The 14,180-nt window shown below is 43.9% G+C and overlaps 1 protein-coding gene across 4 annotated transcripts in view; it reads left to right on the forward strand.

Annotated features, from left to right (window-relative positions):
* SZT2 (SZT2 subunit of KICSTOR complex) overlaps positions 1-14,180 on the forward strand; it is a 119,500-nt gene that overhangs the window by 36,873 nt on the left and 68,447 nt on the right. For all 4 annotated transcript variants that reach the window (XM_032953111.2, XM_076066048.1, XM_076066051.1 and 1 more), the window contains exons 41-49: positions 609-1,221; positions 2,217-2,361; positions 3,158-3,338; positions 4,474-4,603; positions 5,188-5,340; positions 6,936-7,038; positions 10,727-10,880; positions 11,794-11,926; positions 13,606-13,724. In XM_032953111.2, the coding sequence (XP_032809002.2) occupies positions 609-1,221; positions 2,217-2,361; positions 3,158-3,338; positions 4,474-4,603; positions 5,188-5,340; positions 6,936-7,038; positions 10,727-10,880; positions 11,794-11,926; positions 13,606-13,724 (1,731 nt within the window). The remainder of the gene's footprint in view (positions 1-608; positions 1,222-2,216; positions 2,362-3,157; positions 3,339-4,473; positions 4,604-5,187; positions 5,341-6,935; positions 7,039-10,726; positions 10,881-11,793; positions 11,927-13,605; positions 13,725-14,180) is intronic.

The following is a 14,180-nucleotide window of genomic DNA, read 5'->3' on the forward strand; positions in this document are numbered from 1 at the left end:
ATGAAAAAAGAATGGATAATGCACTAACATGATGATAATTGTGTGTTAATAGCTTCAATAAGTAACATTTAAAAATACTTTTTTTTAAACACGCTTTAATGAAATGGACTGTACTGGTAATGGCAGAACTCCACGACTCCAGGAAGTGGCCCCGAGGCTTGCCATAACGTAAGAGACTGTGGTGATTTACAGCCAACGTCAGTTGAGCGTGGACAATTAGACCCAAGCCGAAACATAACATGTTAAAAAGATGGTTTAAAAATATTTTTTTTATTTTTAATGATAGAATATAGTATTGTCATCAGTGACATAAGTATACCAAATTTGCAGTCGATATCACATTGGGAAGTAGGTTGAAATTGAGTTACAAGATTTGAGGATATGACAATAACATACACAGTGAGTTAAATAAAAGCGTGTAAAAAGTCAGTCTCCACTTGTTCGCCATCATTGTCAACACGTGGCCTGGAATTTTCTCTAAGTGGTCTCCAGAGCCCGGAGGTACATTTGCTGTAGTATTGTTCCAAATTCTTAGAAAGAAGTGTTTAAAAAATGTAAACACCCTGTGTGTATCGCTTATCTTCATGTGTATGTGTGTTTGTCTCCAGGAGCTGGAGTCAATGGACATGGGACAGAAATATGAGCTTCTTCGATCTGGAGAATTTCACTTTGTGGCCCTACGGGAAACACGGGACACAGAGCCCTCACTCAACACGGATATCGGCAACACTACCAGCGTTGAAGCCCCTTCAGCCACCGCTAGTGGTGGGGGGGGTGGTGGTGTTGATGGTGGTGATGCTGGTGGTGTTCATGATGCTGCCAGTGTTGATGGTGTTGCAGTTGATAGTAGGGCTCGTGATGGTACTGATGCCATAGCAGCTGCTGCTGCTATCAATGTTAGTGCTGTTGATTATATTTCCGTTGAGGCTGTTGTTGACGGTAGCATCGTTGACGGTAGCGTCGTTGATGGTAGCGTCGTTGACCCTGCTGTTGATGGTGCAGCTAACGATGACACTGCTGCGACTGCTTCTGTTGACACCACCACCACTGTCACCACCATCATCATCGAAGGCAGTAGCTCAAATGATGGCATTACCTCTCCCACGCCCGCCATAGACGTCCATATTGAAGATGGTGAAGAAAGTGTCGTCATGAATGACGCGCCGAATTCACCAGAGGGTGAAGAAACTCTCTCTGCGGAACCTGCTGCCTCTGACACCGGTAATGAATACAAACATAGGCACCAGCTGTGTCCCCTTGCTGTTTGCATCTTGGTGTGAAAGGGCAATGGTGGTGATCATGGTGACGATGGTGAAGGCAGTGATCTGATGTTGGTTTCAATTGTGATGTGCGTGAACATGATTGACAGCAGTAGTGGTGGGTAATCCTGCTGATGTTCCAGCTAAATAGTCCACTGCTCACTGGCTGGAGATCTTTCCTCTTCTCTCCCTTTGATAGTTACTTTATGTATAGTGTTTAAAAGATGCTGTCGAATTTAAATTGACAGCACCACAAATGATGGAAATGCAGCTGAAATTAAATTTTGCTGCTCCATGATGTTGATTTATCAGCTGAGTTTGACCCTCTGATCGGGATTTAAACTCAAGACCCACTTGTGGTCCGAGTCCTTGAACTTTACAGTCTTTGAGTTCAAAGCAAACCCTTGTAACACCGTTTTGAGACTAAAGAAAGCTGTCTCTGGCGCCTACCAATCAGTTTTAAAGACAATGCATATATTAGAGGTTTTTTTGCATTCTGACCACAAGTATTGTTGTTAATGCAGACATGATTCCTCGTAAAAGGTTTCAGTTTGGTGTTTTAACATCTTAACACCTGTTTGTTGCCAGAAAAAAGGGAAAAATCTATTCTCATTAAATTGGTAGCAGCACTTTGTAGGAAGCCGGTAGCAATTGTCTTGGGAGAGACTGCCCTCTGAGTTGGGCCACATTTTGAGTCGTGTATCTACATAAGTTGGTAATGTGCTACTGTGCTGCACTACAAACGCCCCATGGTGTTGTGATATTCTTGCCAGTAACACCAGGCAGCATTTGTTTGAGGCTAAGACTTTGAACAGATGAAACTGAAAATAATGCCGCTTCAAAGAGTACAGAAAGCCTATAGGCCGATGGCTATAATTTTTTTTTAAAGAAAATGCCTGTCTCCTAACTTAGGATTTATGAATGCTTGTAATGTATTTGTTTATTTTCCTATTTTAGGCCGACAATGCATTGTGGAGGGTGACACTGAGAGGGGCCAGCGAGGGAGACTCGAGGACCCCGTGAGGCGTCCTCCGCTCATGCCTGACTTCTGGCTCATCCTGCGCATTCAGCCAGACCGAGTCACTGTCTTCACGCACTCCAGGTCGGCTTACCCGTGAGGAAGAGATGTAATTGTGGTGGTGATAGTGTTTGTGACACAGGTGGTAGTTCCAATGGTGTATTATGTGATGGTATAATATCTTCATCGAACCAGCCAGGTGGCTCAACGGTCGAGTGAGTTGCTCCGAATTGGAATTTTGTGAGTTCAGATGAAATAAGTACCTTTTTGTCAGGGAGTCAACAGTGATTGTTCTACAGAGAGACTTGCCCCCTGGCCATAGGAATGAGGAATTGTCACTACTGGTTTAGAGCGGTAAATGGTAGATGAGCGTCATCACCTCCGAAGCTCATTTGAGCAGGAAATCACTTGAGTTGTAATGTGTGGTCGGAGTAGTTGAGATGGTCGTGTTACTGATGCTGCTGCTTTCACTCCTGCAACTGCTTCTGCTCCTGTTGCTACTATAACCACTACTATTTCTCCTGCTAGTACTATTGAACATTTGCTTTTATGTTTATATTTTAATGAACTCTAGATAGTATATATGTTATTCTGTCAACGGATACAATGTTATATGTTTAAGTATTAATGTGATGGTGCGTGGCAGATTTGTACCAGCAAAGCGCCCACGTGTTTAAGCAAAAATAAAACTTTCTTGACTTGACATTGCACAGTTGCTATTATGATTGCTGTTACTGCTACTACGATACTCATGTTACTACGATATTCATGTTATGGCTGTAGTTGCTGCTGCTCCTGCTGCAACAACTACTGCTGCTTCTATTATTGCTATTCCTAATACTGCTGCTGCTCGACTGACCTTGATTGTTATTTCCATCAGGAGTCTCGTCGTCTCATCGGGCTCTATGGCTCATACCTCGCCCTTATCGTCATCATCATCATCAGCAGCATCATCAGCATCTTCATCATCGTTGTCATTGTCAGACAATGAGCCCGAATTCCTTTCAGTCCACCGATTGGTCGTGAAGAAAATCGCTGAGATTTGTCGTGTGGTGAACCAGGTGAGGTACCTCCTACTCTAGCTGTCTTTTTATGCGATTCATATTGGGCGTTCATTAAGTTTTTTCGTGTATGTATGTATGTGGCTGTGTGTGTCTGTCATAGTTGCTCGCTCACAGCACTTTCCCCAAAACGTCTGTTAGGCTATAAGGGGGGGACCTTTGTATCTGTGTGTATACAAAAAAGGGAGCAGTCGTGTAATTGTTAGCACTCTGTGCTATGAACCTGGTGCATCCAGTGATTCCCCCTGATGACCAATAACTGAAAAATATTTGAACCGGACCTGGGCCTCCCTTAGGTCAATTCAGCCTTAACTCAGTGCCTGGTGTGGTGTGTAAACATCAGTCCGGGGGAGAAAAATGTTACCGGATGTGCTGTTGGCCACCCACCCCCACTTTCTCATGTGCTGTGCTGGATTACATAGGTGCTCGCTAATATTGCCCCAACAAGTCTGTTAGAGACTATAGGTGGGATCTTTGTCTTTGCATACATATAAATGTCTATATGTACATGTGTATATCTGCATGCATATTGTTTGTATGCTATTGGGTTTATAGTTGGTTGATTCAATAAGTAGTGCGGACTTTTGACACTAACGTTTTAGGCAAAAAAAACTTGGAATGCGGAGATATAAACCTGGCAATCATATGCAATACGTTTTCCCATGCTTTGCCACTATATGTCTATGTTGCAAGTGATTAAATACAGTGGTGACCTTGTACATTTGTACATAACAACAATGTGATGAAAATGTATCGTTGAATGTGGTTCCACTTGGGTGACAGCTATAAGAATCGTAGCAATGTTTGCATGGCGGTGGCATTGTTGCATTGAGTATTTTAAAAATATTCTCTTCATGTAGGAATCTGGCCGATTAAAGCATTACAATGCAAATTCTGTTTTATGTTCTGTTATCATGTTTGATGTGCAGTTGCGCAAGGGAGCCGCCATGTTCATTGATCACGTCATGTCTTCTGTCTAGCTGCCTTATCTGGAAATATATAGTGTGAGAACCAGGGGCGTGCTCCATGTTTACTTGCCAATCGTTACCAAAATTGTACAAATGTAGTTTACGGAATTAACGGTGTGTAATCGGTGTGTACTCACTTATCTTAAACACTTCACACGTTTCCACAGAGCCTTCTCCTTCAGGACCTTCATGACACGCGCTGCTGTAACTCTCTGCTCGTGGCCGAAAGCGAGGAGGACATATGGAAGCCAGAGTCGGCGTACAGTTCCTACCGGCACAAACACTACATCACTGAAGGTCGCTCGCTGCCACCCACGACTCTGTGCATACTTGTGCCAATCTGTATTGGTGTGTGTCTATCTCTTTGAGTGTCTCCGAGTGTATCCATCTGTCTGTGTGATGAACGTGTTTTGGCAGAGGGCAAAAAAAATAGGCAGAGTGTCCTGCCAGGCAAAAATGACCTCCCATCAATATGCCAGTTGTCCTGTCTATTTATCTCCTGTGTGTATGTGTTTGTGTATGTGTGTGAGTGTGTATTTATTTGACTATATTTCTGGATTGTTCTCTCTCTCTGTGTCTCTATCTCTGCATGTCTGGCTGACTTGGTCTCTTTCTGTCTTTTTCTATTGCCAAGTCTTTATAAAGTTCTATCTTTGTGTGTCTGTCTCTCTTTGTCCCTGTCTTTCCGTTTCTCCATGCTTCTTACTGTCTTAGTTGATCTTATCTCCTCCATCTTTCACGCTCTACTTTTCTCTGTGATTGTCTTTGGTTGTCTCTCTAGACTTAGCAGTTGTTGACATATGTCTGGGTATAAACTGCCAGGCCATGTGTATGTTCTTCAAATGTTTCCCTGTCTCACCCCTGTGTCTTTTGATTCCTAGATTATGGAGCTGATGATGGCTATCAGAGTAAAGACTACCTGGCTGCCTCCATGCTCTTCATGCCCGGTCACTTTGCGTGTGACATCATGTGGACCACCATCATCCCCGTGCATCCACGCTTACGCATGGCCCCCAGCTTGGCTGGCAGCAAAGGTGACAGATTCTGACAGCATTAACATGTCACTGAAACTGACACTGATACTAACAATAGCATTATAAACTACCTGACGCTGACAACAACATGGGCACTAACATTAACATTGTGACACTAACAATGACAGTGACGAAGCCTGATCAGCTGCAAAGTAATACACTAAAGACACTGACACTCTTTTTCTGTCTTATGGAAATATTAACGTTTACAAGGATAGATTAAATGAAGATAGTCAGGAAAAGCATCAGATGTGGAATTAACTTTTGTCATCCTACTGGGAGGTGAATATATAAGGGGTGACTGTTGACAATTTGTTCTTTTTGCCTCCACAGTTACAGTTTGGATTTTTTAAATAATATCCACTTGTGCATCCGATATCTTCATCGCCCATCGGAAGTCCTGATGCGGTTTATTAGCGCGTTCATTGTCTCCGGGATAGTGCGAAGCCAGGAGGTTCAGTGTAAGATCTTCAATTACAGTAAATCCTTGGATTGCGAGTAACTTGGTCTGCGAGTGTTTTGCTAGACGGGCAATTTTTAAAAAAATATATTAATTTGATAAACGAGCGAGGTCTTGCAATACGAGTTGTACGTATACGCTTTGTCTGCTGAGCGTCATGTGATCACAACTGATATACGAGTGCTTTGATATACGAGTGCTTTGGATTACAAACACGTTTCCGGAACATCTGACACTGTCATACTGGCATTACACACTGATATTGTGAAATTTACTTTGTAACACTAAAATTCGTGTACAAATATTTATATGAACATTCTGACACAATGAGGCATTATTACTGACGCATCGTACTTTACCTATAGCCTTCATAATCCTCTTATATCTGTGCCCTTGCATGCGGAGAGTAAATATGGCACACAATGACTCTAATATTGTGATACCGACACAGTTGCACTGACACCGACACTGGCACTATATATCCTGTTACATTGGCACTGTGATCGTGACACTGTAACACTGACAAATACCCACTGACACTGACACTGTGGCATTGACCCTGTGACTCTTAACGATGACGCTGACAGATCTTTTCCGGCACACGTTGACGGCGACAATGACACTTTGACACTAACATTGACTCAACATACATGTGACACGCAAGTCAAGTCAAAGTGTGTCTGCTCATCTCTGGGGGTCCTGAGCCAGTGGTGGAAACTCCACATGCCTATGCCAGGTGCATGTGAGGCTCTCCATAGAAGAGCACCAGTGTCCACAATGCAAGTGTCAGAGATACTGGACCATTATTTTTGAGGTCCTGGATTTGAGCCCTGGATACTGGTGTTTCTACCTTGCGCTCATTCTCACCGTCACCCGAACAGCAGTGCTGTCACCTGGTTACAAACGTCACTCACAAGGGATAATGATCCTCTTAATCGGTTCTCACCTGGTTAAATAGAGGACGTCAATCGTGAGAGGTAAACAACCTTCGTGAGTTCTCACTTCTTAAAGGAGTTAATTTCAGTGATTTATTGAAGTGTGAAGGAGGAAACTCGAATGTCTTGAAGGCCCATCATGCATATGAAGAATATGAGAGGAGATTCTTTCATTTTTTTTGCTCTTGTTTTTCCTGCAGGCATGCAGTCACTGCGATCGGCACTTGCCGCTTTCTCTGTGGGGAATCGCAAGAACATGTATGTTTATCAAGAGAGGTCAACAGGAGCGGTCTGCTATCTCAGGTGCGATTTGTGTGGGTAATTATCGTTAACATCATCTTCATTCGCGCTATCGGCATACGTTTCGTCATCAAAACTAAACTCTGTGGTGATAGTGCGTTGGCAATGGTGCGCAAATAACGATGAAGCCCAAATAACGAAAAAGCACGCGTACCAAATAACTCGCCACATTCGTCAAAAACGCTGCCTTAATAGGAGAAGTAGATAAAAGGGCAACGTGCTTGGCAATGACGCTTCTTCAGAGCCTTCTTCATGAGCTATAAAGACGGGTCATTTGCCGAAATGTCACCTATGATATTATTTTACTTTCAAAGCCACCACAGGTGTTATTCACGAAGGTGAGTTTTATGTTCTTGGCTGTCATAATCATTTACAGCGGTCGCATAATCATCACCGGAAGCAGGATTAACATCAGTTTCATAATAATAATTTTAATTAGAATCGGCAGCATCAGCATCTAAGGAATCATTCTGATAATTAATTATGAGCTTCATTATTCTCATCATATTCAGCAGCATCAGTCACCCTTGTCATCTGTGGCATCGGCTTCATCATCTTTCTCATACGCAGCAGTCGCATCATCTCAATCATCAGCATCAAATTACCAAGGTTATGAAGTGTGTGTGTGTAACAATTAGAATAATTCGTAAGACTCTTTCATGTCGAGCCAATTGCATAAATGAGTACTTAGTTAGCTTTTGTGCTTATGTATGTGTGTGTGTGTATGTTGAACTTTTTTGGCGCAGCACGTCGCCAACCATGCTAATCGTGCCAGTATCCAGTGGGGAACAATGCCACTGCCTATCGGCTTTTAATATCACTCGTCACAAAAGTACTAGAAATTGTAGAAAAACAGTGTCATCGTATTTGAATTTAGCACCCATAAAAATATCCAGATGCAAACATGAGTAGGTTTACTTAAAATATTAGAATGCTTTTCTTCAGACCGTTGTTAGGTGTAAGAATCGGGCATGTCGTATGTTTGAGCCAAGCTTCAGTTTTCTCGCCCTTATGTGTTTATGCACGTGTTTTAGTTTAAACGTGTGTGGTGGGATGAGATGGTATTTGAATATATATCAGCACTGGGTAGACAGTCTAGCCACAGGGGTCGGCAACCTGCGGCTCCAGAGCTGCATGGGGCTCTTTAAGGAATGCTTCATGACGTTATGTATTAAGGACCATGTCTCGTATTCACATGCATTGCAACTCTTGAAATGTTGAGTTTTCCGAATTAAAATGAAATGGCTCTCTTTGTTATTTTGGTCGCCGACCCACTGATCTAGCATGTTGCTCGTCACATCACACGTGATTACTTACCCTCGTAAGTAATCGTTGTCTCTTAGGTTTAAATAGGGGATGCTTTCTCTTTCATCTATGCATCTGATTGTGTGCGACTGTGGGGAGTGGAAGTGTCGTGGTTAGCGCATTGCGTTACGAACCCGGTGACCCGAGTTTGATTCCTACTCACGGCCAACACCAGTAACGATTATCTGAACTAGTCCTGGGCCTCCACTAGGTCGACTAAGCCTCAAATGAGTACCTGGTGCGATGTGTAAACATCAACACTGGGGAGACAAAGGCGGCCGGGCGTGGCGTTGGCCACCCACCCCCCCTAATGTGCCGTGCCGGCCTTCATAGGTGCTCGCTACCAGCACTTGCACCAACAGTGTTCAGGCTATATACGGCAGATCTTTTTTATATATGCTGTGCATATCTGTGTAAGCATATACAGTAAAACCTTGGATTGCGAGCATAATTCGTTCCGGAAACGTGTTTGTAATCCAAAGCACTCGTATATCAGTTGTGATCACGTGACGCTTGGCAGACAAAGCGTATACGGTACTACTCGTATTGCAAGACCTCGCTCGTTTATCAAATTAATATTTACTTTAAAATGTTGCTCGTCTTGCAAAACACTCGCAGACCAAGTTACTCGCAATCCAAGGTTTTACTGTATATGCTATTTGTATACTTGTCTGTGCGTGTTTGCGTGTGCATGCGCCTCTGTGCACTTATGCATGTTTCATACCTGCCATTAACTCAAAGCCTTTTCCAATAAAATCTATTCACCTAATCCCCTAAAAATTTAACAGGGCCAATTTGGCCAAGAAAATCAACGCTCTTCCTTAACTAATCTTTTGTTTTGCTGTTCATTGCAACTAACCCTTTAACAAAGTGAAAGTCTTTGAGATACAATTAAATATTCTTTATTTAACTATTTAAGGACCCATTGTTCTTAGTGACATGCTAACAAATGTATCTTTATTAATGCGTGCACATGTGCTTATGTACTCATATGCGTGTACATTTCGTGTTCGTGCATGTTCGTGTGCATATGTGTCTACGCTGTGATTCCAGCTACCCAAGTTCACATGTTTATGAATAACGTAATTGTTAAGTTGTATTTCAAGTGGTCCTAGGCCCCTCCCACACGTTAACTTGGCTCTAAATGTGTATCAGGTGTGGTACTGGCCACATTTCTTCCTTGCGTGCTATGCCAACCTGAATAGGTGTTTTTTTAAGAGCACTTGCTCCAACAGTTTTTATGGCTGTATGGGGTGATCTTTTGTTTATGTGTGTGTGTGTGTATTTCTATGTGGAGGAGAGTAGTGTCGTGGTTAGTGCATTGTCTTGCGAGCTCGGTAACCCGAGTTCGATTCCTGCCTGCAGCCAACATTAGTGAGGTATATCTTAACTGGTTATGGGCCTCCCCTGGGTTGTCTCAGCCTTAAATGAGTACCTGGTGTGATTTGAAAAAACTCATCAGCATTGGGGAGACAGGCGGCCGGGCATGGTTCTGGACACCCACCCCTCGTGTATCATGCCGGCCTTAATAGGTGCTCGCTTAACATCACTTGCGCCCCCCCCTCCCCACAGTCGGTTAAGGCTTTGAGAGGGGAGTGGGGGGATTTTTGTCTTTGTGTTTGAGTGTACGAATGTGCATGAGCTTGCAATATTACAAATTGGACTACATACAGGATTGGACAGACTTTGCCAGTGCACGTTTCATATTGAACAACGACACAATTTTTATAATGGACTATGGTTGGGGTGCGTGGGGAGGTCGGGGGGGTGTGTTCCATTTCTGACACGATGACATCATTTCCCTTACTCCATTAGGGAAATGATGTCCTGTTAAACCAAAGTGACCTTAATCATAAGAATGGCAACATTAATAATGGTAATAATTCCTTATTTACCCACGGAAGACCTTGAATTTTTTTAAGTACAACTGTTTTTTTTGCGAAGCCAAAAGATGAGAGGTTTTAAAGTCATTGAAGGGATATGTGTGCTCTCAATTAATGAGCTATATTAATGCTGCTTTGGCAGTGCTGTATGATTAAAGTGTTCACATCTTAAAAGGGAAAACTAACTTAGCACGTAGGAATACGTTTTAGTAGCAGCATCGTATCATAATGTGCAGCAACATCAGAAAGTTTATATTTTCTTTGATTTGCGTACCTTTGAGTTGTCTTTGTAATCGTACATATGTATCTATGTAAATTGAGTTATATTTGTATGCATTGACACATCTCCGGGGATTAATTTAAGGGACGTCCCAGAACCAGTTTAGATACCACTTACCACTCTTGCTATCACATTAGGAATTGTGTGTATGTGTGTGCACTTGCATGTTTAATGGTGTGTGCATGTGTGTGTGAATATATTGTTCATTTGTGTCTTGCCACAGGCTTATTGAGGAGTCCGCTGCCACCAGAACTTCCTTTGATTCCAACAAGGAGGGGATTCCATCAGCAGCATCACTTCAATCCCCCGTCATAGCGTCCCCCTTCATGTCTCTCACACGCAGCCAGGAGCCTACAGCCACAACAGATGAGCCCGTGGTGAGCCCTGGCCCCCGTAGAGCGGGTTTAATCATCGGAGACTCGGCTCCAGGAGATCAGGTTTTAAAATCCGTTATGATTGAGACTTGAAACCAGGATACTGGTTTTCAGAATCCGTCTTAATTGAGACTATGTTCCAGGAGACCAAGTTTGGGGATTGTAATTTATTGAGGCCAGGTTTAAATACAAGGGCGGTGACATGGCCTAGCATTGGCCACTCGTTGTAAAGGTTCACGATTCAAATTCAGGAGCGACTCCCTGATTAATACTGCGTGAATATTAACTGTAAAAATACACGCCGTGTACTTCACGGTGGATGTTAAATATCCTGTGACGTTATTTGCAAGAGTAGGCCATTATCTGCCAGTGTCGCGGTCCAAGTTTGCCAAATTTAAAAAGGTACCCGCAAATTACTCAATTTGGATATACATAGCAGTCATTGTTCCCTCACTGCCAAAACTTGGCAGAACGCACCTGAAAAAGAGTCATGATTCTCAGTGAGGCTTTACTGGATAAACAAACAAAAATAGTCTTGAGTTTTGACTTGGGCTTGGTTTTATTCGAAGTGGATTGCGACCCTCAAAGAAATGGCGCCGCCCCCGTGGTCGCCCCCGTGAGATGTGGATCAAACAAATCACTCGACATCGGCAAGAGCGGTTTATCCGAATGCTGTCACAAGCGGTCACACGTTTTGTGCTACGGTCCTTCGGTGACTATGCATGATGAATGAATATGAGACAGGGTTTTGGCTTCGGGAGTCTTGCATAAGACTCGCGCAGAATGGTTTTTGAAAAAAGATAACAATCTCAATTATGATCACATTTCAGGATCAATGTTTTGATCGAGGCTCCGCTATAGGAATCTGTTTTTCAGGATTTGTTTTGATAGGGACGCTTCTCTCTTTGTCACCCAGACGCCGCGTGGGTGGTGGGACAGGCAGGTGTCCATAGAATCTGTGAGCTCACGGACGGCAGAATCCTCCACCCGTGCCATCGGTCACTCGGAGAAGAACATCCGCCTCAACGTGCATGGGGTCGTCCCGGCCGGTAGGCGCTGTCTCGGCGACGTGGCCATATTCCATGGCTTGAACTCAGAATATTAGAGGTGTTGGTTCATTGTCTCTGACTTGACCGTATTGAACCTGACACAGCCATTATGATTATTTTGAGAGAAATGCCTAAACTCAGCTCTTGAGGACTCCCATGAGCATGGCTGGCAACATACGGTGGGAAAGAAGTTCTATATGCATACGAAGTCGGCGGTAGTGGCTTACGGTTAGGGACACAGCAATTATGAACCTTCTTTGAGAAGGTGACAGAAAAACACTCAACGTAAGGCGCGAACCCAATATCTCAGTGGTGCTGGCACAGTGTCCTTAATGACATTTATGGACCTGATCTGGCCACTGTGAAACACTTGAGAGAGGCCGTTAAACCTGGCAATTGAACCCAGGATACACTTGTATAATTATACTTATAATTTACAACCCTTTGTCAATCCACTGCTGAATAAATGACTTGCTATGTCATGTCAGATGTGGGTGTTGTTTGACCATACTTCACCAAACTGGTCGGTACATGTACGTACTGTATTTTGTATTTTCTCATCTCTTCTGTATATTTTGTCTTGTACGTATTGCTTTTTACATCATTACATGCCCTCGTATATTTATGTTGTATCATTCTGTGTCCTCTTTTGTACTCTCTTTTTGTATTGTCAGGTCTGTATTCTTTTTTTTCTTTAGTTTGTCTGCGATCTATTTTATTTTTTCCATCTTGCTCCATCTCCGTTACATTGCCCGTCTACCCGTGATGTGTCTGTCTGTGTTCACCCCTTTTGCCAGTGCCAGCATTCATCAACCTGCACTGACCAGCATGGTGACATGCCCTCAAATTCTCCCTACACTATCCCTCGCAGCGTAGGGAGGCCCTAATCCAGCAGGGGATAGACTAAAGGGCTGCACATGTACCCGCAGTACTGTATTCCAAACCATACATCACCGAGTTATCGGTTGCCAGATATTCATTGCAATACTTCGTCATGGCCAGTAGGCAGAGTAAAGAGCCACCGTGGGGGCCAGTTTACCACCTGGATTACCAATACTCAACTTTCCAAAAAGTAACATTTCTTATTTGTGAACCATATCTATGTTTGTGTGAATTTACATATGTGTGTATCTATCTCCCTGTATTTATTGGATTGGAGGTGACAGGGCAGCTTCTAAAGGCTCTGCTGTACCATGCATGTGCATTTATCTATATGTGCCTTTCTCTATGTCTGCATATGTGTGTGTCTGTGTATGTATCTGTGTCTATGGCTGCGTGTGTGTGTCTGTATCTGTGTGTCTGTCTATGTCGTGGGGAGGCAGTAGTGTTGCGGTTAGTGCCCTGTGCTACGAACCTGGGGACCTGGGTTCGATTCCCACTCACAGCCAACACCAGTGACGATTATATGAACCGGTCCTGGGCCTCCCCGAGGTCGACTCGGCCTCATGAGTACCTGGTGTGATGTGTAAACATCGCCACTAAGGAGACAAAGGCGGCCGGGCGTGGGGTTGGACAACCCTCTCCCTCGTGTGCTGTGCCGGCTTGCATAGGGGTGCTCGCTAACAGCACTTGCCCCAACAGTCTGTTAAGGCTATATGGGAATCTTTGTCTTTTGTCTACGTCTGCGTGTGTGTTTCTGCGTGTGTGTATCTGTGTGTGTCCTATGTCTGCGTGTGTAGGAGTGGAGGTGACAGGTGAGCTGCTCAAAGCTCTGCTGCGCCGTCTCCACGAGGCGACACTCGATGTCATCACCGTGATGCTCGTGCGCAACTGCATGCTCACGCCCGCCGACGTGCAGGTGCTGTTGATGAGCCCAGAAGTGCGGCGGTGCAAAGGGTCCCATCCGGCTTATGAGCTGTAATTACGGAGGGCAGGTCCATGTCTAACTGATGAGTCCCAAACCTGGTGGGTTCGTGAGCCATGTCCGGCCGATGAGAACCAAATACAAGACATTGGCTTATTGATGATAGTCATCCACAGGGGAAGCAGTTCCTCATGTCCTACTTATGATCCCATGTTCTACAAAACTAGAGGGTTGTGTCTTAATGAGCCTTTGCTATATGGAATGAGATTAAGTGGCTTGAAATATGTTTAATGACTTCAGAGGCTAGCCATGTTGTTCTGATGAGCCCTAATAAAGTGTAAGGCCTACTGAGAGGATAGGCCATTATATGTTGCATAACAGTATCGATAAGAGGCTGGTGGTGTCCTGCTGGTGAGTCCCTATCATGGGCGGCCAGAATCTCTCAACTTG

Source organism: Petromyzon marinus, chromosome 1 (assembly GCF_048934315.1).
Source record: "Petromyzon marinus isolate PM22_M1 ecotype Great Lakes invasive population chromosome 1, UKy_Petmar_22M1.pri1.0, whole genome shotgun sequence".
NCBI lineage: Eukaryota > Metazoa > Chordata > Hyperoartia > Petromyzontiformes > Petromyzontidae > Petromyzon > Petromyzon marinus.